The sequence below is a fragment of the Columba livia genome, chromosome 14 (genome assembly GCF_036013475.1).
Source record: "Columba livia isolate bColLiv1 breed racing homer chromosome 14, bColLiv1.pat.W.v2, whole genome shotgun sequence".
Taxonomy (NCBI): domain Eukaryota; kingdom Metazoa; phylum Chordata; class Aves; order Columbiformes; family Columbidae; genus Columba; species Columba livia.
This window is the reverse complement of record NC_088615.1, coordinates 2,475,312-2,502,146: the sequence shown is the minus strand read 5'-3', so window position 1 is coordinate 2,502,146 and position 26,835 is coordinate 2,475,312. Positions and strand designations below refer to the sequence as shown.

At 51.1% G+C, this 26,835-nt stretch overlaps 1 protein-coding gene across 7 annotated transcripts in view; it reads right to left on the bottom strand.

The window, feature by feature from the left end:
• The window catches only part of SH3PXD2B (SH3 and PX domains 2B), a 71,111-nt gene that overhangs the window by 11,225 nt on the left and 33,051 nt on the right, over window positions 1–26,835 (bottom strand). For 3 of the 7 annotated variants that reach the window (XM_065029511.1, XM_065029515.1, XM_065029513.1), the window contains exons 4-9: window positions 18,453–18,529; window positions 14,357–14,448; window positions 5,289–5,314; window positions 4,889–4,924; window positions 1,314–1,382; window positions 939–1,073 (exon numbers count right to left, since the gene is read on the bottom strand). In XM_065029511.1, coding sequence (XP_064885583.1) covers window positions 939–1,073; window positions 1,314–1,382; window positions 4,889–4,924; window positions 5,289–5,314; window positions 14,357–14,448; window positions 18,453–18,529 — 435 coding nt within the window. The remainder of the gene's footprint in view (window positions 1–938; window positions 1,074–1,313; window positions 1,383–4,888; window positions 4,925–5,288; window positions 5,315–14,356; window positions 14,449–18,452; window positions 18,530–26,835) is intronic. The other 4 variants (XM_065029516.1, XM_065029517.1, XM_065029512.1 and 1 more) reach the window with 3 other exon arrangements.

Sequence of the window (26,835 nt, the reverse complement as noted above, 5' to 3'; positions counted from 1 at the left end):
CCAATCAAAATAAACACGTGCTCCTCAGTTATTAAAAGCACAATCTATTTGTGTCTTTAGGGTGAAAGAAATAATGGCTAAATATTATCCTCAGAACCTCACCAGTGAGTCGTTTAAAAAGGCAATTAGATTGTCAGGGAGGCAATCAGCAGCTACCTGCACAGAAGGGAAAACCAGAGCTGACGTTTGATAAATAAATTATTTGCCACAGCTTTTGCACTGGCTGTGCTAATAGGTTTCCCTTGCTTCAGGGTTGCTTTTATTTTCCCCATTCTCAAACATAGCTGCTGGTGCAATTAATCCTCCGGGGACCAGGTTTCCAGAATTTTAAAATCTATTTTCATTATATAACTTTAAACCCCTCTAAGCAACTCCTATTGACTTCTATTAAATTCCCCTTTACAACACAGTCCAGAAGTTGGACCCTCAACTTGATCCCTTCGCAGAGGTTAAGAGCAAGTGTAAGTTTTGCAGTGAGCGGATGGCTCGGCTGCCTGTCCCGCTCCACGGCCGCCGTGTTGGAGGCAGGAATGGCAAATGCACAATGGGGCTTTCATGGGCACCCCAAGAGTGTCCCCCGCTGTCAATAAGCAAGCCTGCCAACTCCAGGAATGGCTTTTGTCCTCAGGACCCATTGGCTGAGTTTTTCAGCCCAAAGAAGCGCAGAGTAGAGACTGCAAAAGATGGATGGTGCCTGGTAATCAGACCCTTCATTAGCAACAGCCCTGAAGTCTTGTCCATGCTCACACAGCCTGCAGCTGCTTCCTCCACATCCCACCTCAGCTGGCCATGCAAGGACATCCCTGTGAGGTGCCTGGAGACTGTTTCACTTAAGGTCTTATTAAGAAAACACTGACAATACAGGATTATTATAACCCACCCCTGCTTTGCAACAATGAGTAGACCCAAAGCCCTCTGCCAAGCCAAACTCTCTGTACCTGATTCATTCTTCTCGATGATATCCACCAACTGGCCCACGCACAGGCTGATCTCAGAGCTCTCCTGCTTCTGGTAGTTCGCCACCACCACATACTGCTCCAGCACCAAGGGGTCGGCTGATGCAGAGTCAGCTCCTGCACAGGGGGGACAAGAACCAGCCCATGTGCCGGGGTCAGCGCCAGCTCCCGAGAGCACAGGTCACCGCTCCCGAGCAGCTGCTGGCCTGCGAGCAGCTCCAGGACATCCTGGGGACCCCAGCGTGAGAGACGTGAGCCGGAAACTTGGGCAGAGCGAGGAGGAGAGGGACCGAACCAGCAGCCAGGTGAGAAGGTGAGATGGGTACAGCCAGGTGAGACCTTGCACTTGCCACCCACCTTCCTGCTCACAGAGCCGTCCAAACAACTCCACCACCGCCACGGATGCGCACAGCAGCTTGGCTCCTGCTGTTGGAGATTGGGGGGGCTCAGGGCAGGCTCCTGTGCACTGGCATCACTTGCCCCAATGCACAGACCAGACCCCAACTCAATGCACACAACCTGCAGTAAGTTTTGCTGGTCCCGGCTAAACAACCCAGACACCCAGGCAGAGGGGTGTTTGTAGGACAGAGCCGCATCCCCCCGTCATCATCGCCCTTCAGTATTTCAGTCTCCTTATAAATTGCCAGCAGAGTTTGCTCTCTCTATTATTTGCTCCACTAACTCTGCTCAGCTCCTCCTGCTGGAGATGCCAATTTCATGTCAGAAAAGAAAACAAACAAAGAACACCCCAAAGAGGAGCAAAGGGGCAGGATCCACTGTAGGCAAAGTTTTCCTTAGACCAGAAAGGGTCTGGGCACGCAGAGGAGAGCCGGGCACGGTGGCAGTGGCTGCGCAGAGCCCAGGCTGGCTGGAGGTGGCACTGTGGGCTAAGGGGACACCTCCTCTGCCAGGGGACCCACAGGGAGGCGCAGCAGGGCAAGGCTGGCTTACATTTTGCAAAACATTTTCATTTAGGAGAGTGTTCTGGCTATAGATGCACCCCCTTCACTTAGTGTTGCTGCAGAGGCTTCCACTCGCATGTGTCTCTGCTTTAGAAACGTGGTCCCAAGGTTGTCACTACCCTAACAAGCAAAGCCACCCTTTTCCCACACGTGCACAGAGGTTTGATGTGTACAGGGACACATGAAGCGATGCAGGGCTTTGTAGGCCCCAGGAGCAGACGCTGCCTGTGCTCAGCGCCCACTCCAGCCCACCCAGCCCCACTGAGCAGGGCGTCTGCTTGGGCTCAGCCTCCTGCAAAACCTCAGAGGAGCAAAATGTGCCAGAAACTCTTGCCCATGACTCCCCACCACCCCAAGACCTGGCTCTCGCCTCCAACACAACATTTTGCCTTGCAGCTTCAGTTTTGGGCTCCTCACAACAAGAAAGACCGTGAGGTGCCAGTTGAGAGAAGGGAATGGAGCTGGTGAGGGGCTGGAGCACGAGTGTGATGGAGCGGCTGAGGGACCTGGGGGTTCAGCTGGAGAACAGGAGCTGAGGGGAGACCTTCTGATCTCTGAACTGCCTGAAAGGAGCTTGGAGCATGGGGGGTGTTAGTCTCTTCTCCCAAGTAGCAAGTGATAGGATGAGGGGAAATGGCTTCAAATTACACCGGGGGGCATGTTTAGATGGGATAATAGGAAACATTTCTTCACTGAAAGGGGTGTCAGACATTGGAACAGGCTGCCCAGGGAAGGAGTTGAATCACCACCCCAGGAGATGTTTAAAAGATGCCTAGATGAGGTTCTTAGGAACACGGTTTAGTGACAGTGTTGGCTTAATGGTTGGATTCTATGATCTTGAGTGTCTTTTCCAACCAAAACAATTCTATGAGGACACTATTATATCATCCCGTTCTCTCCAGGCATGGTAAGAACTAACTGATATTTGCCAATGCTTTAGAAAGGGGATAATGTTAATTATTATAGCACGAGGGATACAGAAGAATCACAAACTGGTCATGGGTGTTCAGTGGAATTTACGGGGGCTGTGCCCTGTATCCTGAGCAGAGAGGCTCAAGATTTGGGTTGGGGCAGAAATCCCATCTGGCCCATCTCCCTATTGGCTACAGCACGGCAGACACATGGGACAATTACCTCCCAGCCTCTGAAGGGTTTGAGAAAGAAATTGCATAGAGAGTTAGGGTTCCTTGGGACAGAAAGGCAGAATGCAGCAAAGACAAATTCAGGCCATATACCAGGAAGTTTCTATGGGCAAGTGCACCTACACTGCAAGAGGATCCAGCGGCTCCCCCATCACCTGAGAGTTCTCAGCTTGACAAAAGATCTTTCCTACAGGGAAATCTATTGCAGGGCACGATCCTGCCATGACCAGAACAAGAAAGATGAGTGGAGGCGGACAAGATCTAGCAGGTCTTCAGCAATCCTAAAATGCTCTGTTCCCCTGCAGAGAAGTTCTCCTGTGCCCAAGGCAACAACCCCTCAAACTGGTTCTGAGAAAGAAAAGACTGCGACAAAGCTTTACATGAACAACGTATCTTCCAGACAGTCTTATTTAAAGGAACAGCAGGCAAACTGCCCATGCTGTTCTGCTATAAACAGCACTCTGCAGAGCTCCAGGTGAGCTGGCCCAGTGCAGAGGATCTGTTACCACTAATGAAAGCTTCCTCCACACCAAAACCCAGAGGTGGGGCACCAGGCAATTAAAAATAGCCCTCTATAAGTGAACGGTGGATGCTAGGACTATCTGTTCTGCTAGCTCAATTAAAGGTTTGTGCTTCAAGCAATCAGAGGATCTTCCTAGCCCCTGAGAGAAGAATAACAGCTATAGGAAGAGATAAGTACTCTTCTTTCTGCCTCCCTTGCTATGATTACACCCATTGCTCTGAAGTTATTTGTAGTTTCAGCAGGCAATTCTGGATCCTCCAACGTACCTATTAAACCAGCAACAGAAGTGGTAAACCGAGCTTGCAGGAAGAAGTAGGAGTTAATTTCAGGAGCGTCTTCACCTGGCATAATTGTCCTCAACCACAAAAATACACCCTGAAGTTAACAACAAAACATCCTATTTATGGGCAGACTTGTTTTCTTAAAAATAGCAATGACATAAACCTTCCCATCTCAGATGAGAGACAGCACTAAAGCTCTACAGCTGGAGGGGCTCGGGGGAGCATTCGTCCAGTCCAGAGCCCCCAATAGAGTGAGTTTTGCAGGCAGCTGTAGGCGGGAGCACAGACTGTGTCACCTCAACACCCCTCCCTTGTGAGCCTGCTTATGCAACTTATGGCAGTGCCATCTCGCAGGCCAAAAACCTTTCCACAACCTATTTCAGCAGAATCTCCATCCAGCAAGGAGTCAGACCTTCCTTCTCAAAGACCCTCATGCTATGTTCATGCCTTCTGCAGCTCCAGTAGCTGATATATGCCCTCCCTAATCCACAGACTGATGGCTCTTACCCTCCTCTCTCCTTCTCCTCTCTCTGGGGAGCTCACATAACCACTAAAACACACAAACTACGATGATCCCATCTCATGAGGAGCAGGGGTTAGAGCATCACAGATCCAGCCACCCACCCAAAGAGTCCCAGCTGGTGCAATCATGAAGCAGAACGTCCCGCTGCATTGGGAGACTTTCAGCCTCACGCTGACCACCACGCAGCTCAGACCCTCCTCTGGACCTGGGAAATTGTGCATCCCCATCCTCCTGGCTGCAGACCAAGCCTTGCCCTTTGCCCAGGATGTGTGAGCCAGCCCCCACGAGCCACCAGCGGAGCTGAACCCACAGCCAAGTGCCCATCCCGAGCCCGCCACACCTCCTGTCCACCGCTGCCCCACGTCCACCAGCCACCACAGAAAGCTATGGGTGATGTGACAGCTTCTTGCAAGGGGCTTTGCCCACCCAGCCCCAGCAGGTGTCCCTCCCAGCGAAAAGCAAAGCGAGAGCAAGGTCCAGGTAGCGAGCGGCTGTTACTACCTCTCTGCAGGAAAGAGGCCGTTCTCTGGATAAACCCTGATGGAGGAACAAAATGACGGGAGAAAAGGCATGAGGCGGGGAGGGAAACGAACTTGGATGTGGCAGCAATGGTGGCAAGGACTCGATTAACGAGCAAACAGGGCGGCCAGCACAGCACAGAGAGCTGCAGGTGTCTGTCCCACCTTTGGGAGCACCGCGGGGGGACCTGAGGTCAGGACTTGGAGGCTGCAGTGAAACCTCAGGTGGACAGAGGGGGCACACTGTGTTGGGGAGCCCTGTGGGGGAACACAGCCAGAGGCCGGCTTGCCATGGGGCCAGACCCTTGCCCCATTCCAAGAGACCATGGTTGTTGGTAAAAGGAGGAGCTGGTGGAACTGGCAGAGAGGAAAGGAGTCCTTACCAGACCTCTTCTTTCCAATGGGCTCCCTGAAAAAGAGAAGGAAGAGCGTCAGCAAAGGGATGGAGCAGTTGGGTTGTTGGCCAAGTGACAAATCCACCCAGAAGAGCATAGCAATGATGGCCCTAGTGGGGCCGCTGACCTCCCTCAACCAGCTAACCTCCCCACAGGTGACATGGGCCATCACCCGCCTTTCAAACAGCCTGTTTCTCCCCTCATTTAGTAACTTAATGCTTTCATCTTTCCTGGGGTGAGGCTTGGTTCCCGGCCTGGCCTCCTTGGTGCCTTGGTCTGACAGCCATGACTCCCACCATGTCACTTGGCAAAGGCAGGCAAATTGAGATGATCTGGCAGCAGAGCCAGGAGCAGGGGAAGCCCAAACCCCCAAAACTGCTCCCAGCATGGACGACAGATCCCACAGAAGTGGGCACCACTTCATAGACAGTCAAAGAGGGAAATACTGAAGTTCCTCTGTGCCCTGCACCTCTCTCATGGCCAAGGATGGGGAGTGGCTGGGGAAGGGGCAAACCCCAAAACTAAACAAGTCATGAAGGTGTTGTAGAGAGGACGAACACCAGGGCTGTGCAGTAGAAAAAGTGCCACCAGCACAGAGCAAGCAGGAGCTATTGGTGGTTACAAGGAGGCAATGAGGTAGCTCCAGCCAAAGTCCTCCCACTATGGCCAGCACTGGCCACACTGCTGATGAGATGGGTTAGAAAACACAGGTCCTGGGTCCCTTCTCTTACATGAATTTTCCCAAGAAATAGGGTGGCTGAACAGCCTCAAACCCACGGCATAAACCCAACCTTCTTCAGGCACAATGAAATGTGGGGCATTTCATGATCCAAAACCAAGCACCAAACCAAAGAAAATACGGCCAAGACAAGCTTCAAAAAATCATGGGTAACAAACCAAGACAACCAAATGGCCTGAAAACCAAACAAATGCACCAAACCCATTCCCAGCCCAACCACAGCGGCCCATGTTGTCGCAAAAGGGCTCTCAACACTTTAACGTAATGCTCCACTGTGGCCTTGCAACGCTGCTGCAGCACAGGGTGGTGGAAACCTGTGCCATGGTCACTTCCCGAGGAGCTTTGCCCGCTCCTCATGCTCACACACATGACAGATCAAGACCAACTGGCCAAGATGAAATATTCTGGTGCCAGAAGATACGCATTGATCCTTGTCACCTCCAGCAAGAATAACAAGCACAAAGCAGGCTCTGGAGCTTCCAAGGAGCAAAACATTCACCTCACGGTAAGGGGACTTTCCTGAGGCTGCAGAGCTGCTGGCTGCTACTTGGATCAGCCCAGATGGACCTCAGGAGCCCCTTCATCTGCTTATCAAGTCCACTGGCAAAACAACCTTTCCCTTTCCCCTCTCCCAGCTTTGTTTTCAGGCCAAGTAAAGAAATCCCTCCATGCTCGGCAAGAAAGCCAGCCAGAGCTGGGCTGCTCTTTGTTCTCTTTCAAGCTTATCTGTGTTTTCAGACCATAATGACTGCAGACATTGTATTCCCCTGGAGCGATGGGTGACTCTGCCCACCACCCTGGCAACACATTCTGTTCCTAATGCCTGAACCTCCTGGTGCCTCCCTCTCTTTGCACCTTAAACCTGTGGTACTCATCCACGCAGTTATCAATAAAATTAAATAAAATGCAAGAAAGATGGACTAGAAACAAATGGGACATTGTTATCTAGAAACTGGGGACTATCTGTTAAGTTCAGAAACCACAGCACTGTGCAAAGACCTGAACACCATCTCCCAGATGCAGAGAACAATGAAGGAATCTACTAGACAGAACAACCCAAAGACATTTCTAAGCAGAGACTGCACAGCTGAGCTAAATCAGAATTTATCAATATGCCCCATCCAATTTACCCCCGCTCAGCGGTGCGGTGGGGAAGTGAGGTGAAGCAAGGCCAGATGAGCAAGCTGGGCATGGCACCCTCGTGCTGACAGGAGGGTGCTGATGGAAATAACTGTTCTTTTCCCCCTGCCATCTGCTAAACCCATTACTGTAACTCATCCTCCTGTTTCCTTTCACCGCTCCTCGGTCTGAGTGAGGGGGCAAGGAAAGACCTGCAATTTCACTTTGCTGCTGGCACAGACACAAAGAGCTGCAGGTCTGAAGACCAGCTGCACCAGCCCACTGCCTCAGAGGGGACGAGAGCTCAGACAAGACAGGAAACAGCAATAAACTCCCGGCAGCATCTCCTCCTCCTCCATTCCCCATGGAGCAGAGAAAAGCACGCAGCAGAGCCTGCATGCACAGCCTCCTGGAAACCGGTGGCTCCAGAGGAGGAGAAGAAGAAAAGGCCACTCTGCCTTCCACTGTGAAACTCATTTAGCTCCCACCTCTGCAACGGCCAGGCCGTGCACATGAACCAGGCAGTCACAGCACAGTTACAAAGCACCGATCCACAGCTGTGACTGCGTGCCGCCAACCAGCCCCACAAAGCTTCCCAGGCGGTAAAACCCAGGACCCGTTCTCCAGCTGCTTCTCAGGACTTTCCCAGCTCCTGGTCAGCAACACTGAAGATAAAAGCTCCTGTGTGACCAGAGTGTCACTTAGAGCACAGTCTCAAGGTGCAGCGGCCTCAGTTCACCATCCTTCAATAACCCAGTGCAATCCTGAAAGGAAACTCTTACACATGGAGAACTCCTAGCACTAATTAACACTCCCCACGGAACTTTTTCTTTTAGGAAAAGAGAATCAGGTTTCTCAAGCATCTTCTCTAGTGTATCAGACAGCATCCCTCTGGATGCAGTGATGGGAAGGAGATGGGAGAACAAGCCTGTGACAAGGGCTTGAGGCAAAGCTAAGAGAACAAACAGAGACTGGCTGTTCTTCAGCAACATGTAGGTGAGCTGTTGAACTCCTCACTGTAGGATACTGTGGACACTGAAAGTCTTAATGGACTTACATGAAGCAAGAGAGGGACAGTGAAGCACCAGCAAAAGGAAGACAAGTCCAGCAGCTGCAGAGCCAGCCACACAGGAGCCACAATCAACACACAAGATGAGATGGATCTGAGGTCACCATTCCAAGAAAACACCTCCCACACAAAAAAACTTTGCTCTTGTAAAAAAATATCCTTCTGTAATACAGTAATGCCTTCAAAATAGCTATGAGGAGGTAGTTTATCTTCTAAGTATTCAGCGAGCTTGGAGATGTTAGAGGTTTTAGCAAAGTTTATGCAGATGAGACATACTGAGAACTGGGGTACAACAGAGTTCTTGTTTGGGAGAACTGATGGTTCGCAAATGCTCCACCGAGCGCTGAATGGAGCCCCTGTCCCCCGCACGGCAGTGCCGGTGCTACCCCTGTGTTTCACCACTGGGGAGTCGCCCAAGCTGAACCTTTGGTTTCAGAAAGCTTCCCCGTTAGCGCAGAAAATCAAATACACTGTCCACGTAAAGATCTTGCGCTGGCACAAAGTGTATTTTTGGAGATTGGCTTCAAGCCCTGTGATGCTTCTAACCTGCTGTCACCCAGGAAAGACAGCTATCAGTCAAGAGGGAGGGAGATCACTACTTTGGAGCTGAGATCTGGCCCAGGCTCCTGGTGCATCTGCATGTAGGGACGAGGAGAACTGCAAAACAAACAAGTCATTATACAAGCTGCCATTTGTCTGGATAGCAGGACGTGGCTCAAAAGCCACAAGCGTCCTTATCCAAACCAACATCCATCAACTCAGGGATCTCTAGTTTACCAGCAAAAGCTCCTGGAATGGCTTCCTAGAAGGGGCAGCTACTCCATCAGGAATGCGAGCCTCCCCTTTATCTATTAAATCCCCTGTCATCTGGCCCACAACTTCACGTCCCTATTACCCCCCAAACACCACACAAGGGTGACAAAGAAAACTTCTGCTCCTGGCACAGCCCAACGACAAAGAAAGGCAAGCGCACAAAAAGCTATGGGGAAGCAGGAGGAGAAGAGACTTGCTTCTGGAAGACACTGGCTACGAGTTTGCACTTCTCATTTATGGAAACAAGGGAAAGGAGTAGATTTGCTCCCCGTTGCAATGATGGAAACATGCTTCTCTCCAGCATCCTCTTCTGGCGCTTTGGACCAAACAGAAATCTTTCACCCGCTGATGGCTGTGAGCACGACAGCTCTCAGCAGGACCTTTCCATCAGCCCACACGGGAAACAAGCTGGCACAGTCAGGTCCCATCAGACCTAAGTCTTATTTTAGCCCAGTTCTCCCTGCTCTGATTTATTGGGGCTGGTGCCTGCCTGGAGTCCCTGTCAGTCTGTGTGAGGGAAGCAATCCATTACTGCCACTGCCACCCCCACCCAACCGCACGTGGCCAGGGCTTCAATTAATAGAATAACGATGGGCTGCTGAGGCTGCTGCAGGCATAACCTCGTTAGCGGCGTATGCTTTCCTCATCTGGTCGGGTCCCAGCTCGTTATCATTCACCTCCCAGGCTGGATGGCACAGGCAGCCTGCAGCCATCACAGCCCTTTGCTGATTCAGCAGAGCTGAGATTCAGCCCCATGTGGGACCTGGGTCCTGCCGTCCCCCTTGTCCCACCAGCGGTGCTTCCCCTGGCATGCAGCAGGAGCAGTGGGGATGTTCCCCTGTGCTTGGTCCTCCACTCCAGCAATGAAAACATCCGCAGCAGCAGAGCTGAACTGCCCTTCAAACACCCCCAAGTCCTCGCCCTTTAGCCAAGGGCTGTTCGGGAGAAATAGCAGGAATGCAAGCTGGGGATGCGAGCTCTGAGGGTGCCCGCATGTACAGAAAGGAAGGAAGGGAATAATTTTTAAACGCTGTCCCAGGCTTTGGCTGCCATGAGCAGCCCTACTGCAAGTGGGGTTTGCCCAGAGGAGCTGCAATGCTGCAGCCAAAGTGACAGGGACATTTTGCTGGTGCCACAGGGGACCAGAGAGCTCCGGCAGGCCAGGCTGGTGGGAGCAGGGAGAAAAGGAGCCATTCTGCAGCAAACTGGGAGCAAGAGGGGAGGAGACGCAACCCCCATGCCGGGTGGAGGGCAACTGCAGAGAAACCTTTGCTGAGAGTGCAAATAAATCTCATCCTTCATAAGAATGAAGATGCTTCAGAGAAGAGGAATTTAGGCCTTTTAAAGACATCAGGACCTCCTGAAATTGGGTAGCTTCATACTGTGAATCCACTACCCCCAGAAGGAGCAAGGAGGGGTGCTTGAGGGCATCTTTGGAGCATGTTAAGAGATACTAAACTTGCTCTCCAGGTACCTGTGTCACACTGGAAAAAAAAATCATGTTCATAAGCTAAAAGGTTCAAAACAACAACTTTAAGTGTCTTATGGTGTGCTCAGCTACCAAAAAGAAAATAATGGAAGGTGCTTTTAATGAAAGAGGCTTCTCACGGCCGGGGTACCTCCCATACAGAGAACAGCAGCACGATGACGGCTCCTTCCCCAGCGCACCCCGCTTGCACACCGTGGACAATTATTCAATAACCACCTAGGATCTTGCTTCACTGTGGAGTTAACCCGGGCTCCCGCATGTCGCAGAGCCCAAATTCAGTTGGCGAGGAGAGCCGGCAGCTGAATGCCTTGACTCAGCAGTGGCTTTGTGCCCAGCCATTCAGACTTCCCCAGCCTTATTCCAGAAACACTCTGCTGCCGCTAAAAACAGCTTTACATTGAAAAAGGGTGGATGGGGGGTAAAGGGGATGCACACAGGAACTTCCCACCTCAACAGCCGAGCATCCCGTTGCTGGGCAGATCTGCTGAGATACATGGGGAGCAGGAATCTGATGATTCCTCTCCTTTGAAATTAGAGTCTTCACAGGGCTTCCATCCAACACCAGGCAGAAAAATCCCACATCCGCACAGATTGCTAACTTTCCGGAAGACTTCTCTTTCTATAACCATTTTTCTTCTCCCTCCACCCCTCACCACTGCTCTGCGGAGTCACCGCTTCCCGAAAGTAACCAATGTTCGGATTACAGCTCCACTCTGACCCACCACCAGGCAGCCCCTCGAGGTGGGAGCAATTGCGTTATCCAAGTCCAGAGCTTGCTAGATGGGGATCCACATCACAGAAGCCACTGATCATCACTGCCAGCAGAAACAGCACAGCCTCAACCCGCTCTCCTGTTTGAAGTGGTAGCTCCAGGCAGGAGGATGCTGGAAAGTTGGTGGGTGTGTGCAGAGAGGATGGAGAAAGGGTTTCACCTCCCTCTTCCACTCCCCGACAGCTGGAGAGTCGTGTCTCAGCTCTGCTTTCAGCTGTGATCTACCACCCAACTGGAAGCGATGGGGGAAAAAGGATGCACAAAGTCAGCATTTGACTCTTTCCCTCTCCGCTCAGTCCTTGTCCATATTTGCACACGCCAGTGGCAGGGCTGGGGCTTGCAGTGCAGCCGAGAGATGGGGAAGGGCTGGAGAACTCAGGTTGCAGCCCTGGTAGCTCCAGCAACCTCTTTTTCCTTGGTGCTCCCAACACTGGCAAAGGGGCACTGGAGGAGCTGCAGTACGGGGATGCAGAAGGAAAGCCCTGGCCCAGGGAGAGCTCCAGCGCTGGGGAAAGCAGACAGCATGGGCTGTCCAACCTCCTCTTCCCATTCCCAAACACTGCCAGATCCAAGGACTAAATTCATCCTTTGCAATTGAACTCAGAACTCCACAGACCACAGTCAACTGTGGCTCCTGAAAGTGGTTTCACATTTTGGCGTGGTGCGAGTTGGGTGCACCATCTACCTGTGCCCCAGAAAAAAGCAGAGGGTGCATCCAGCAGCACCCAAAGGCACATCCCTTTCCCACCACCAGCCCAGGTGTCAGCAGGAGAAGCCAAGGCGAGGGATGGGGAGTTGTAAGGGTCACAGCCACAGCTTGGCTTGGCACCAATGCTGACCAGTCCTTTCTCCATCCCTCATTCCCTCCTGTCAGCCACCAGGCACAAAGAGCTGCTTTTTTTCTCTTTTTTCCCCTCTGTTCATAGCCTGGCTCCCTTTCAAATTCTGGGAGAAAAGTATTTATCTGCCGGATGAATGATGACATCCAGCCAAACCCCAGACACGCCATCACGTCTCATCCAGTCCAGCCGTCTATCACAGCTTCATCTCATTATTGGTAAGCAGGCATCCTGCCAGCACTCGGGGCTCAGGAAAGGGCTCCCACCAATCTCTCCAGAGGAGAAAGTCAAGGACTTTTATTAATTAGCATTTTGAATTGTGGCTAATAAATACCCCTCTGGCATTCAGGCTGAGATAGGAAACAAAACAGAGGTGTCCTTGAGATGCTGTAGCATTTTGCTGCTGGAGGCAAATGGACAAGAGTTACCTCCTAAGTCGTTCTGTGTGCTGCAAGCTCACAGGCAGCAGGAGGGAGTGTGACCTGGTACTGGATTCAGTGATGCACCACCCGCTCTCCCATCCGGCACTGCCATCGCCACACTCACAAACACACGGCAATTTTGCAGCGAGGGCAATTTTGCACCCGGGAGCTGCTCAGCAGCCCCAAAGCATTCTGCGGGAGGTACCTGAGGATGGACCCACAACACAAGCACATGCTTGGGATTGGACTTCACACTGGTATCTCTGGTCCCCTTGCCTGCTGGACTCAAAGCAGAGGGACAACAAGAGATACGGCACCGATCACGGCTTGGCCAGTGGGCCAGGAGCTACAGCTTCAAACACTGCAGAGCTGCACCGCCCTGGGGCTGACGCTCAGCACCCGAAGGTCTCCACATCTGAATGTGCTCCTTGTTCTACCCACAGCCCCCACCCCACCTGATTTCTGGCTCAGCCTATAAGACAAAATAAAGGTGAGGAAACTGGGTATGAGCCTGAAACGGCCCTTCAATCCACCACGTATGACGGCACCTCACCTACAGGCAGGTTCAAGCAGCGGCTCCCTTTGCAATGCAGCTCACCACCCTCTCATGCAGGACTCCAAAAGTTGTGCACACGCAGCCCCCCGCATCCCAAACCAGCCCCAGGGACTGTCCATCCCATGACAAACCCCCACCCAATGTCCTTGCAAGCTCATCTTCTTCTTGTCAGACTCGCTTGCCCCTACGTGGCTGCCTTTGCTGAGGGATGACCGCCAGGGCGGCAGGTTAAGTGGTGAGCAATAGCTGGGCAGGATGGATGAGAGCACCAGCTGACAGCAAGCAATTAGTTAATGGACTCCAGGGCTCTCAGACCAATCTCAACGAGTGACTGCAAGTGGCAGGACGAATGATAACAGGACAAGCAAATAGAGACAGGAGCCCACAGTGGAAAGCAGGGATGGGGGGAAGGGGGAATTAAGAGAGGGAATGAAAAAAAATGGAAACCTAAGGAGAAGATAAGTCCTCAGGAGCACAACACTTAGCTGGGGACCTGAAAGGCTCAGTGCTGCTGCTCAGAGCAGAAAAATAAAATCTCTTTATCAGCCTCCACACCCTTCCAACACAGAATTATGTCAAATCAGTTTACTGCCTTTCCTCTTGCAATTAATCAAGCCTCTTCCATTGCTCAACCTTCAGTAGAGCCGCACATCATGTCACATGCAGCATAAAAAGAGAGAGCAGCATAGCAGGAGATGGAGGCGGCTGCTCAGATTTATGCTGCTTGTGATTAGTATGAGATGGGTGGCTCCTGGCCAAAGTAGCTCATAGTCACAAGACTTATAACCACATCAAGTTGCGTAAGGCACGCGAGATTCCTTGCAAACGTTCCTTGTTTTGCATGGAAAGACTCTGGAATGTTGTTACGGATGGGGCTCATGGACACAGCTACGGGAAAGAGCCTTTCGAAAGAGGCAGAGGTCGTTAGGAACCATGTGAATGAGGCTTTTCAGACTGACCACGTTTCTGAAATCAGCATTTGTGAGTAGAAAGTGGCTTGGGATGAGACCAACATTTCATGGGGTCCCTGAGAATTGTTTCTACTTTTCCGAGTGGGCAGAGGTGCCCACCTCACGCTGCGCAGCCCCCACTCCCTCTCCAAGAAAACCTCCAAATCCCAGACCTGTGACTCACGGGGCAACCACTGATCAATGTCAGATTCTTATGGATACCAGCAAGTCCAAGGCAGTTTGTGTTTCATCACCACTCTGGTGGTGGCAGCCACTCAACCCACTTACTCTTTGGGGGGTGTCAAGTCGTCCGGTCGTGTCTCAAAGAACTGGAGGACCTCCTCACACTGGGAGATGTAGGGAGGCAGCTGGATCAGAGCCTGTGGATGAAACAAGAGACACCGGTGACGGGAAGCAGCAGGACTGTGAAAGGAGCCCAGTGAGGACAGGCCCTCAGAGTACAGGGGACCATGCCGTGGCATCAAGCTCAGCACCCAGGTGGTGCCCAGCACACAGGAGTGCAGAGCCAGACTGGGGACAGCTACTGCAAGCACACACTGGAGCAAGATCCAGACAGCCCCCAGTTACACCCACCGCACTGCCCCAGCTGCAGCTGAAGACTGAAGGAGAATAAGCAGAGACTGCCCAGGCCCTGCTGAGCCCAACTCCAGCCTTTCGGACAGATGTGCCCTCGCAGGGTAAGAGCCACAGGGACATCCATCCCAGCATCCAGCCTCGGCAGGGCTCAGTCTCCCAGCCCTGCTGTGGGCATGGAACCACCGTTCTCAGGAAAGGCTGGGCAGTTTACATGTGGCAGACTCTCAGTGCCATCAGTCCTGACCTGCACAACCCCAAAATGCTCCACTGGGAAACAGCAGCTTGGGAAGAGGCAGGGAGAGAAGCAACAGGAGGCAAAAGCATGGACACACCAGCTTGTCAGGGCAAGGGCTGGAAGGCTGCCACGTGTGCTGTCAAATGGCAGCAGCCAGAAGCTGCCTCTGCTTTTCTCCCTCCCCTGTTGCAAAAAGACAGGCTGCCACGGTGGGGCTTGCAGGGTGAGAGTGAGCATGTCTGGGAGCTGGGGGCAGAGTCTGGGACAGCAATATTTGCCATGGGCCAGAGCTCTTGTAGGTCCTTTCCAGCGTGGGCTGCAGTGAGGGCTGGGCAGGGAAGGCACGATGGCAGCTGCCCGGCTGAGAGCCCTGCCCTGTTCTGCCCTCTGCTCGGCGGTGATGGAGTCACAGATGATGGTGACTGCAAAAAGTAAAAAAAACAACCCATGCAATTGAAAAAATGATGATTTGAAATCAGGGAGCAGTGCTGCAGCTCGATCCGGAGCAGAGGTTTAACCCATTCTCTATATAATTCCCCCTCTTCTCCATTTGCTGTCACAGCAGTCTCGTGACAGCAGTGTGGGCAAACCAAACCTCCGCTCATTGCTGTGTCGGAGACAAAGCCACATCTGCAAAGCCCCGGGGTTACCACACAGATCAGATGTGGCTCCATACTGACCTAATTGCTGGTCCCCAAAAGCCCTTCCAGCCGTTCAGCACAGTCACTCGCTGCCAGCACAGCAGACAGTCAGACCACTAATCACAGGCCAGCTGCGATCGAGATCATGTGAGAGACAGGCGAGACAAAACTACTCGCACCATAGCTTTTGGGTCCAGAGAAGGGCTATTCAAAGACCTAGTTTTGCGTGGATGCCATTCCCACGTGGGTACCACTCCCCAGTCCTAGGCATCCCATGATCTACACCATTTCTCCCATGCCAAAACCACTCTAATTTTGTGGCCTGGAGAAGGTTCCGTGTCCTCCGATAGCAGGGGATGATCCCAGAAAACACCCCATGCTGGAAGGATGAAAGGCAAGACCCACAGCTCATTTCTCAGGACACCATGAAGGAAGCCCACCTAGAGCTGGTTCAGCTGGCATGGCGGTGGCCGAGTCAAACAGGCCACCCTGCAGTCTAGCTGGCCATGGTCTACAGCAGCTACGGCCACCAAATCAAAAACAGTGGCACAAACAGTGTGACCGTCTGTCCCACCTCTGGCTCTTCCACCCAAAGGAGTGAACTGGGGAGGGCCTTCAGAACGCGGCTTCAGCCCATGGTGTTGGAGCCACAGCAAGTCACCTTACCCGCCCTGCTGCCTGCAAGCCTGAGGAGAAAGGTCCTTTACCAGGGACAGATAAGCCTTATTGCATTGAAATCCATTTCCCAAGGAGCGAGAAAGGATTATTCTCTAGCAGCAATTTTTTTAGTGGTCCATCCAGTCTCGTTCAGGTAGAACATCACAGCATCTCAACTTCATCCACCCTCCAACTAACACTTTCTCAAAATCCCTTAGCCAAGAGGAAGGCGGTTCCCACACCAGGGGAAAGACCAACAGATATAGAACACAAAGAGAACAAACTGGAGAAATGAGAAGAAATTTAAGGCCTCCGCTCCCCCTCCTTGTCATTCCTGCGGTCATCTGAAGTCTCATTTGGTGAGTGGTCGCTCTTACCAGTTGCTCTGATTCTTTTGCTGCTTTTCTTGCACCTTACCTTAAATTACCACATTTTTCAGGACGGTGGGACATGGAACAGAACCCTTCAGCAAGAGCACTGCCTTGTGGAAGCAGTGGCTCCCTCCCTTGCTCCTCTAGCCTACTTCCACCCCAAATCTCACCCACCTCCCCAAGGATAAGACATCCTACTTCTCCCACAGGAGATGACAAGTAAGCAAAAACTTCCTTACCCAGAGGAAACCTGTTCACAACATATTCACCCAACCCTCCAATCTCACTCAGCAGGGCCAAGCTGGAGGAGATATTATGTATTTCTGTTCTGCACCACCGCTCTCCAAGTACACGCGACGTCCACCTCCAATGACAGGCATGTCAGTAAGAGCCTGCTGGGACGCTGCGGCTGCCATCTGCAGCATGATGTGCCCAGGAGGGACATCTCTCTGCTCCTGCTGACTCCTTGCTCATTCCACGTCTCTGCAGCCTTTGGTCCCACATCGACCTCCAGCTCAGCAGCTTTACAGTTAAGCAGCAGCAACTGGAAGGCCAGGCACAGTGTGTGGGTTATTACTTGGTAATGCATTAGCAGGGGGAGGAGATAGAGGCTCTCTAAGTGGGTCATATAACATCAGCCATTATGTTCCAGTTGTAAAATCAAATGGATTTGTTATATTTTATGCCACTAATGGCCTCATTCTGAAAGAGACAGCTGCAGCATTTTATCACTTCGGGACTTTTTCTTCCCAAAAACGAAAATTTATGGTTGTGTGTGTATGTATGTAGCTGGCGCAATTTCAGTGACTCAGAAGACAGGGCTGGATCACACCTGGCTAAATTCAAGCTGTTACTTGCACCATCAGCCTCCTGCACACTCTTTGCAGCACCCAGTCCACACACCTTGCACTACATCTCCATCACTCTGCTCTCATCTGCTGTCATGACCCACAGTGGTTTTCACCCACAGCCCCACTACAGAGCTGTCAAGATGCATTTACTAATTCACCTTTATGCTTGTGCTCGTTATTGCAGCCACGACATCCCTTCCATAGGCCTGGCTGAGTCCCAAAACCCACAGACTCTCCTACCGTGCAAAGTCCCAGGACACAGTCACTGCTACACCTCTCACACATAAGGAATGTGATGGACATTTCACCATTTCTTCATCTTCTCCCTGGAGTTTTGCAGTCTTTATAGATGTTTTCAATAGCACTCAGACTGGATTTTGGAGGTAGCAGTCCTACCTCCAGACCATTTCATGGCTGCTGCAAGCACTAGTGCACTTTTTGACATGAAAAGATGCAGCATACTTGATTTTTGTGAAAATAATTTTTTGTGGACTTCAGCATTCTGTTTCCCACCCCACAAAGAATGCCCTAACATCATAATTTGCTTCCCAGAAAGTTCTGTGTTTTACATAGAACAGCAGGTCCGCTCCCAATAGACAGGAAAGGAAAAGCTCCCTGAGGAACCGAGTCCTTCAGGACTAGTCCTGCACACAGCAATTTCGCCCCAAACCACCCACCAGGCAGGACACAGCCAAGCAGCCAGGTCCTTTCCAGCCCATTTGGAAAGCTGGTTCTGGTTTGCAGCTTAAGCAAGGAGAAGAGGAAGGGAAAGCACAGCAGCAGGTGCAGGCTGGTGTGGAGTGGGGCCACCCTGCAAGCCCAGGACCCCAGACCCTCAGCATTCATCACACGGAGTGAAAAGCAAATCAGTGGGTGGGTTTTCATCACAGAAAGGATTTGGTAGTGAGGGACGGCCCACACTCCCCATCTTCCCAGCACTGCTTGGCACACCACTATATATCATCGGTCAAATAGGACTGAGCATGACCAAGGTGGCTTCATGACTGACTGACACTAGAAACCCCCCCTTACCTTGCAGTATTCATCAATGGGTATCAGGCGCTTGACCGCAACATCACGGATGTGACTCCGGCGGAAGAGGATCTTCCCTAAAACAGGAGAGGTGGGGAGAGAAGAGCAGGTCAGCACAACGCCCAGCAACACTCTCTTTTGCATTGCTCTGTCAGGAGCTACTCCCTGTGCATCCTCTTCTTGTCAAAAGCCCGTTCCTTCCCATAGATTAAACATCTTATTGGAATAAAGCACATTTAAAGCAGCAAGCATGTTCAAGGAAAGATAAGAGGAAACAATTATCAGCAAGCTGCATCCCCATCTTCTCTCACCAATGTGGCAATGACGGAGGAACAGCTGCTATCCAAGCACATGCCTGATCCCTTACAGGCTGCCGGCATGCAAGTCCTGGCTATGCAGGTCCTAGGCAAACACCAGCAGTCACCAGAGAAGCAGACATCCCTGTGACCACAGGTAAAGTTAAAGAACGGACCCTTGTTGCTGGCCCCATGCTGCTCAGCGTACCCGGCTCTGGTGCAGGCAGAAGCCCAGCCAGAGGGTTTCCTTCTGTGCAGCTCCCATGTCCAACAGGTCCTCGAAGCCGCAGTGTCGGGACTGCAGCCCTGAGTCAGACCTGTAGGGTTTTCCTTCCTGTCTGGGGTTTACTTGTGTTCTCCATTAACCAAATCCTCCTGCCACTCCATTTCCTCCCCTCTGGCTTGTGGCACAGGCCTCTGTTCTTTGAAGACTAATGGGTCCTAAATGCTTCAAGCTGCTTTCACAGAGAACAGCTTCTCTGGCATTTAAGGAGACAAAAGCCATTTGCAGACAGTGAAACACACACCCATAGAGACTTGGTGATCAAAAGCACTGGTACATGGAAGGATTTCCCACCCATACTTCCCAAAGCACCAAGAACTGTCACTGCTTTGCAATACAATCACCTGGAAAATTGGGTTTTGGGAGCAGGATAGGTGGTAATGAAGTTGCCTCAAGTTCCTCCTGACATCTTCTGTATCACAGGAAAGTCTCATCTCTTTTTGTCCCTCCTTGGGTTTCCAATCCCACCACCAAAGCCAGGGAGAGCAACTGATGTCTCTGTCCATGCAATCCCTTCACGTACCAAAGGGGTTGCCATGAGGCAATCCAGAAGCCAAACTTGCCACACAACCAAATACCAACACACGGTCTTGGAAGCAACAGAAGAACAGGGAAAAGCCCTCTGGAGAGTGACAGAGCCCTTGGCCACACCATGGCCAGCTGCAGCCCCACAGCAGCACTGCTGGAACCAGAGGCTGGATGCTACCAAGCTAACCGAGAACAGAGCGTGTTAAAACGGCCACACGCTTATCACAATTTTAAAACCAGGGCTGGATCACCCTCCTGTTTCTCCCTGACTTGTCCAGGATCTGGAACACACATGACTTGCACAGCCTGCCAATGCATCTTTTAAGCGGAGATGAACTAAGCCAACCCAACTTCAGCTTGCAAGGAACATGAAGGAGAACCTTATGGAGGAGCCAAATCTCCTGCTAGGCTCAGTTAATGCAGAATGCCTTTGAAACTGGACTGTCCAAGGGAGCGCACAGCAATCACGCTCAGTACGAGCTCTGTACTTGCCCTCCAGTGAAATGCGAAGGGTCAGACCAGTTCATACCAGAAGGATTGCTTCTGATTTACATCCTGCTGACAGCGAGGGGCTGAGACATTCATGGTGGGAAATGCTCTGCTCTGAAATGCATTCCTTCTTGCAGCCTGCCAGAGCCAAGCCTGGCAGTCTTTACTATACAGTGAAAAAATAAAACACCCCTCTATTCAATCTGTCTTTTAGATGTTGAGGGTGAATAGCCTGGGAACACAGAAGTCGTCGGGAAAGACTGAGAGCAACAACCAGGTCAGAGCTCCTTTTCCTGCCAACAGCAATTATTTTCCATTCGACGAGCAAATGATCAACAGTTTTCCCTTCTCATCAGCAATCACAGCATATTTGCTGCACAGGGCTCTACTTGAAAGATGATTTTTAATAAGATTAATGGATCACAATAGTTTCGATGGCAATTGTAAGGAATAGATGTTTTGGTTTTATGTCTGTCAAAATGAAATCACTAATGGGTGGGTACACTACAAATGTATGAAATAATCAGCTCTGGGTGTGAGAATATTTAGATGTTTAACAAACAGATGCTAGTGAATAAGAAAAATAATATAGTTTTGGGGAATAAATATATCACAGCAATTGAAGGGATCTTAAATTAGCCCAGGCACAGAGCACATGAAATCCAGAGCAGGAAATCCAGCTCCTCTCTTGATCTGCTCTAGATCTAGTATTTTTCAACAAGGAAGTTTATTTTCTCACAAAAAGCTGGGTTTTTTTTAATCAAAATGCCTAATTAACACCATTGCACACGTTTCAGTGCTGCCAAGTAGGGCTATATGAATCCTTGACTTGAAAGGCAAGAGAGAGCAGGAAACCACTTCCCTCTGGAAGAGAAAGATGGGCAACTTGCTGGGTCAATGAGATGCAACGTTTTCCTGGACACATTTTCCTTAGACCATATCTGCAAAATGGGAATAACGGAGCTGCCCACGGGGGCTTTTCACATGGCTAAAGACCATATAACGCAAGAGAAACACATGACATTATTCTTGTCACATCTGCATCCCTTGCTGCTGCAGCTCAGGGGACACAGGGCAGGCAATGCTGCCTGTCACCTACACCTCGTTCTAAGTGTTCTTTGCTTTACACTTTCTTGGCTGCCTCCAGGAGCTCGTAACAACTCTTAGCCTGGGACTGGGTTACTGTCCTGCTAATTCTCCAGGTGGACTCTCCTCCTTCCCGCTGCAGATGCTCCTTCATGCTGAAGGGGAGGAGAAGGCTCAGGATTAGCTCCTAATGGAAAGACATGGCAAAGAAATGGATGGATAGGCCAAAGCAAGAGGGAAGTTAAGTCTGATGACTGCGGTGGGTAACTGCTGTGCTGGTCCCTTCCAAGGAGCAGCCTGACACACAGGTACTGTGCAGAGAAGGGCTCGGTCGCTGGCGCAGCTAAGGCAAGATGTGCACAGCAATGAGGAGAAACATCTGCACAGAAAGATGCCAGCAGAAAAGAGGGGAAGGTCTCTGGGGTTTGGTTTTCCACACTGAAGACTCCCAGTTGGCTGGACTGTTCAGTCAGTAGATCTGCAGCATGAGGGATGCAGAGCGACAGCAAAGGGGGAGCAATCTCACTGCCCTTGTGGTATCCAGCAAGAGCAAGGACAGCCTCGGTGCAGTTTGGATCCTTGACTCCTGGATGCCTGCAAACTCAGCAAAATTTCCTCCAATATGAGAAAAACAACTACCACCTCTACTTTTTGTTTAGGAATATCATTTGGAGAGACTCACCTTACTCCTAACATCCGCATGGCAGTGCTCCTGCCCTCAGCCTCACTGTCAGCATGGGGAATATGAAGGGGAAAACACGTGAAGGAAAGCAATACCACACATCTCACTGTTTAGGGAGGTTTTCCATCAGCTGGTAAGGTCAGCACTGCTACAGGCTCCACTTCACCAGCTTCTCGCTCTTGCCACACACTGAGGCACTCAGAAATTATTAGATTTTCTTCTTTACATACATCAGGTTATGCATGAGCAAACAGAGCGGTGCGTCTCCCTCCCCGCTAGCGCAAGAAAAGTCACTGCACAACTAAGAGCAGTAAAATACACCGTCCTTTATACACACAAACACAGCTATGAGTAGACTGAACATTTGTCACCTGGGAGTATGTCAATTAAGTTGATTTTGAAAAAAGAAGACAGAGATAAGGCAGCACTATGGAGTGGCTGCCCTGGCAAGTCTCCCTGTGCAAGAAGTGCCCAGACTCCAGGATGTGCTGCCTCAACCTCTTAATACCTCCAGGGAACAAGTGGTGCCTCCAAAGAGGACAACGGCTCTGAGCACACTCTGTGTACCAGTTACAATTTAGAAAGTGTTCTTTCTTCAGTACAATACACAACACTTTATTCCAGTGAATATATTTATTATACATTACAGGAACATAACTGGAGGTGCCCCAAAGCATTGCACGTGCTTTGCTTGCTGTACCTTTGTCACCCCACTTTCTCAGCAGAAGTTAGGAGCTCTGCAAGCATCTGCTCTTTCAGCACAACCTGGCAGCACTATTCTTCTTCACCAGCATTTTGACTGGAGAAGTTTGACCAACATAACCTATCCTTTAGAGGGAATAAAATTGAGAGAGCCAAAATAAATGCAACTCTTTAAAAATCAAGGCAAATGAAGTGTCTCTGGAAGCTGCACTGAAGATGCTCTGTCTGTCCACTTTCCCCTGGAGCCAGAAAGCTTCTGCGCTCCCTGGACTGGAAGAACCCCTCCTTTGTCAAGGCTGCATTGCTTTGTCTGATCAACTGAGAGCACAGGGTGCAGCGGCAGCTCCGGAGCGGGGGCTGCAAAGCGACACGGCCCCCGCTGCCTCAGCCATTCAGCAAGGTCTGCAAAGTGTCAGGGGAGAGCTTGGGGAAAGGGCTGATAAGGAATCGGGGTCTCCGGCAGTCTGAGATAGAGCAGGCAGGCCACAGGAGGGGTTAGTCTCTCCAAACAAACAGGTAAGGCTCTGCAAATTATTCCCTCCTGTGGGAATTCTCCAGGCAGAGCTGAACTTATACCGGGGAGTAACGAGCTGAAAAAACCAAGGCAGAGGCACCTCGACAGCCAAAAGCTGTTACTGGATATCCAGCATGTTGGAGGGTCAGAGAACCTGAAAAAAATCACCCTGCTAAGCACAGCCATGAACCAAGCCAGATATTTCAAGAGTGGAAAACCGTCTGTGCCTCTTGCTTTACCCCGAAGGACTTTCCCCCACTCTCCTCCAGCTCCACAGCCACGGAAAGAATTCACTTCTCTGCACCTTTCAAATCACATCCAGATTTTCCCTGGCACAGGTTCCAAACTCACTTCAGAAAAAGGCAGCCCCAAATGTACACATAATTAATCCCAGCCCATGGAGCAGCCAGCTACGTGGGCTATTCCTAGGATGGGGAAGCAGGCGTGGGAGACGTTTCCAGGAGCCCGGCACTTCACATCTGTTTGGCAAAGTCTGTGGGCAAACCCGGGTGAAAAGGAGAGGGACCAGCAAAGTGCCTCTGCGGCTGCCCTGGGTATGGTGCAAGCATGGAGTCCCATACGTTGTGGAATGAAGCCAAATTAAACAGTGCCCCTATCGAGACAGCCCCTTCCACTCTCACAGTTTGAGATCCTGCTGGGGCGGGAGCAAAATGTTCCCAAGGCCTCTGCTTCTCTGGCCTACAAAGCCATGCAATGGAGCAAAACAAAAGGCGGTTTGTTTAAAGACAGCTCAAAGGTCAGAAGCAGAGCATTTGCTTCAGTGCAGCACTCTGCCTGGGTAATAGTGTCTGCATGTCAGCAAGGTTAGCTGAAACCCAACAGACGAGGCAACCCTACTGATGATGGGCTGCCAGCCAGCATGGGGCTGCTCACCCATCAGTGCTGCAGCAGAGATGCCTCTTAAGGCATCTTACCAGAGCAGAAAATAGTAATTAGGACTCTTGCCCCATCTCCAGCTCTGATGAAGACACAGTGGGACTGGGGAAAGTCAGGTGCTGTGGCTGAAAGGGGTAAGTTGTCCACTTGCTTCAAGGGGTCTTTGTGGGGAGCTATCGGCAGCCCCACAGCTGTTCTGGGAGAAAAGCCCCAAAGCACGTGGGCAGCACTGCTGCTCATGCTGAGCGGATCAGGTGGCTGGGAAGGGTGTGGAGAGGAGGCATCACTCTGCTTTTGGAAACGATCTCACCGAACCCCCTTTCTCCTCCTCCCTTCTTGGGAGTTCACTATTGTCTGTAACTAAAGCTTCCTAAAAAGCAATTTTACGGCCAAAGTTATCTCAGCCTCAGGCAACCCCTCCTTGCTGAGGCTCACGTTCCAGCGAAGCAGACTGGCCAGGATCTGCTCCAGGCCACTCGGGCTGTACGAAGTTTGGAAGGCTCCGCTCTCCTTATAAAAGCTGTTTCCTGAAAGATCTGGCACAGCCCTTAGGCGGCAGGCCCAACTGAGCTCATTTGTTTTCTTAGTTCATTCTTTCCTGGGGTCTCCACACCATCATCTCCCTGCCAACACGCACGTAACCCTTGGTGTGAACTCCTGCAGGCGAGGACGGAGCTGCCCAGAACCATGTCCCCGGGGCCATGCAGTGACAGGTCTCTTCTCTCTCACAGCTGCTCCTGGGATGGCAATCGGTGCCGCGCATGGGCTGGGTGCCACCAGAGCTGTCCCGGGGACTGTCCTCAGCACCACACAAAGCCAGGCAGGTTGTGCCGGTGGCTCAAAGCCAGCAGAAGTAGCCTAGAGTCCACTTCAGATCCCACTCTGTGGCGGCAGAGGTTTTTCAGGCACGGGGCAGCAGCACCACGATGTCCCGTCAGGCCAAACTGGACCCCACCAAGCCGTGCTATGGGATGAGGGTGGTGTCAACACCTGGGAAGGGACAATCCCTGGCCCCAAACATCAAGTGCAATTGCTCTGCTTTAGAGGACCCAGCGTTATGACTCCACTTCAGAAGAGCTGAGTGGGCTGAAGGACTTGCACTTACGAGAGTATTTTCTGATACCATCAAAAACCTACTTCAAAAGATCAGAAGTCTCTAGAAATTTCCAAGAAGTCATATCCTTGAAGCAAACATTAACAAAGCGAATCAACACAAAGCAAACAGAGTTCTTTGTGGGCTGGATGTTGTAACTACAGAGTAATCATGGAACTCTCTTCCCATTCCAGGAAACCAGCCTGACAGACAAACCCAGATGGCACCTTCTCAGGTCGCGGTGGTGACTCCGAGTTTGGGACACTTAGGGGTTTGCTAAGAAAGCCAGAGCTGCAGGAGTTACAGGGTCACAGGAGACGTTTTTGAGAATTGTAGTGGCCACAACTCTAATGTTACATTACAAAGGGCTTCCCAGAAAGCAGCGTACTTTCAGTAAACTACTGGAGCCAAATCTCCACTGGTAATGAAATTCAGATGCTAAAAATGTTGTTCAAAATGGGACTGGGAGCAAACTACAGTACTCTCAGAAGCTGAACACAAAACTCTAGCAAGTCTAAGCATACCAGAGCCATGTTTTGCAGCGTAAGAGACCCAGGGTGTTTGCCCTGAGCTCACCTGCACGGCACTCCCAGGCAGACAAAGTTTGGGTTCAGCTCCAAGTAACAAAACCCATTGCCATTCCCAAACCAGGAAAGCCAAGAATGCTCCAAAAGGGAACCATACTGCTTTGCACATCCTCGAGTACAGCCAGCAACTATGAAAAGAGCCTTCCCTTACCCCCAGGTGAAGTCCTCGTTCGGAAGCAGGCACAGCTTGCGAGCCATGTCACCGGGGAGGGCCGGCTCGCTGTCCTGCTCCGCAGGAAGCCACCAGCTCCTGACAGCCCTGTGATGCGCAGCAAAGGCAACACGATTCCCACTTCTTAATAACACAGCCTTCCTGAAGCAAAAGGACTTCTGAGGCTGCCCCGTGAGGACAGGCAGATGCAAGATTATCTGTCCTTCCAGTGGCTACCTCCTGCTCACAGGTAGGACACCATCCCGTGCTGGAATCTTCTCCCCACAACACCCCTTGTCCTGTGCTGGCACCTGAAAGTACAAGTGGTAAAGCTGCAGGTGCCAGTTGTTATGTATTAATAGTCTCTCTTTAGCTATCACAAGCCACCACAGAAATGAAATGTCAAGAAAAGTATCTGGAAGAAGCACGGACTAGCAGTTTTCCAAGCAAACATGTGACTGAAAATGGTATTATTTAATCCTGTCTCAAAAGGGCAAACGTCTCTGCAGAGGACACGCACAAATGCACAAGTTCCCCTAGAGGATGGTCATCCTAACTCCCCAAAACTGCTTTCTTACACAAGAGCCAGGCTTCTCTTTCCAGCAACTCCAACCCCTATTTTCCTCCAGCGGAAATCCCGGTGACATGCCTCTTAGCGAAAGGAAACTATTTCAACACCAAGAAGAAGGAACAAATATTGATGAGTGTGCTGCAAGAAGCAGTGCTCCGACCAGGCCGCCCGAGCACGACTGCTCCTTCCAAAAATAGCAGCATTTTGGTGGGAATGTTCTGCAAGTGCAGCACGGCCAAACCGTATGTCCAATTTTTCCAAGTTATGCCCTTCGCCAATTTGGCTTCTACTTTTTCTCCCCACTCCTTGCTGGCAGGAGCACTTGCACAGCAAAGGCTTTTCTGCTGTATTTATGTCAGGTGTGCTTTGCTTTTGCTGATGTTACAGTGCAAGGACATGTTCAGAGTTCGAAATCCCTCCACGGGATGTTTCTAGAAAAGCCAGGAAGCAGAGCACAGCACAAAGAGCTGCACTAAATGGATGTGACAGTCGCTGGAAGTGATT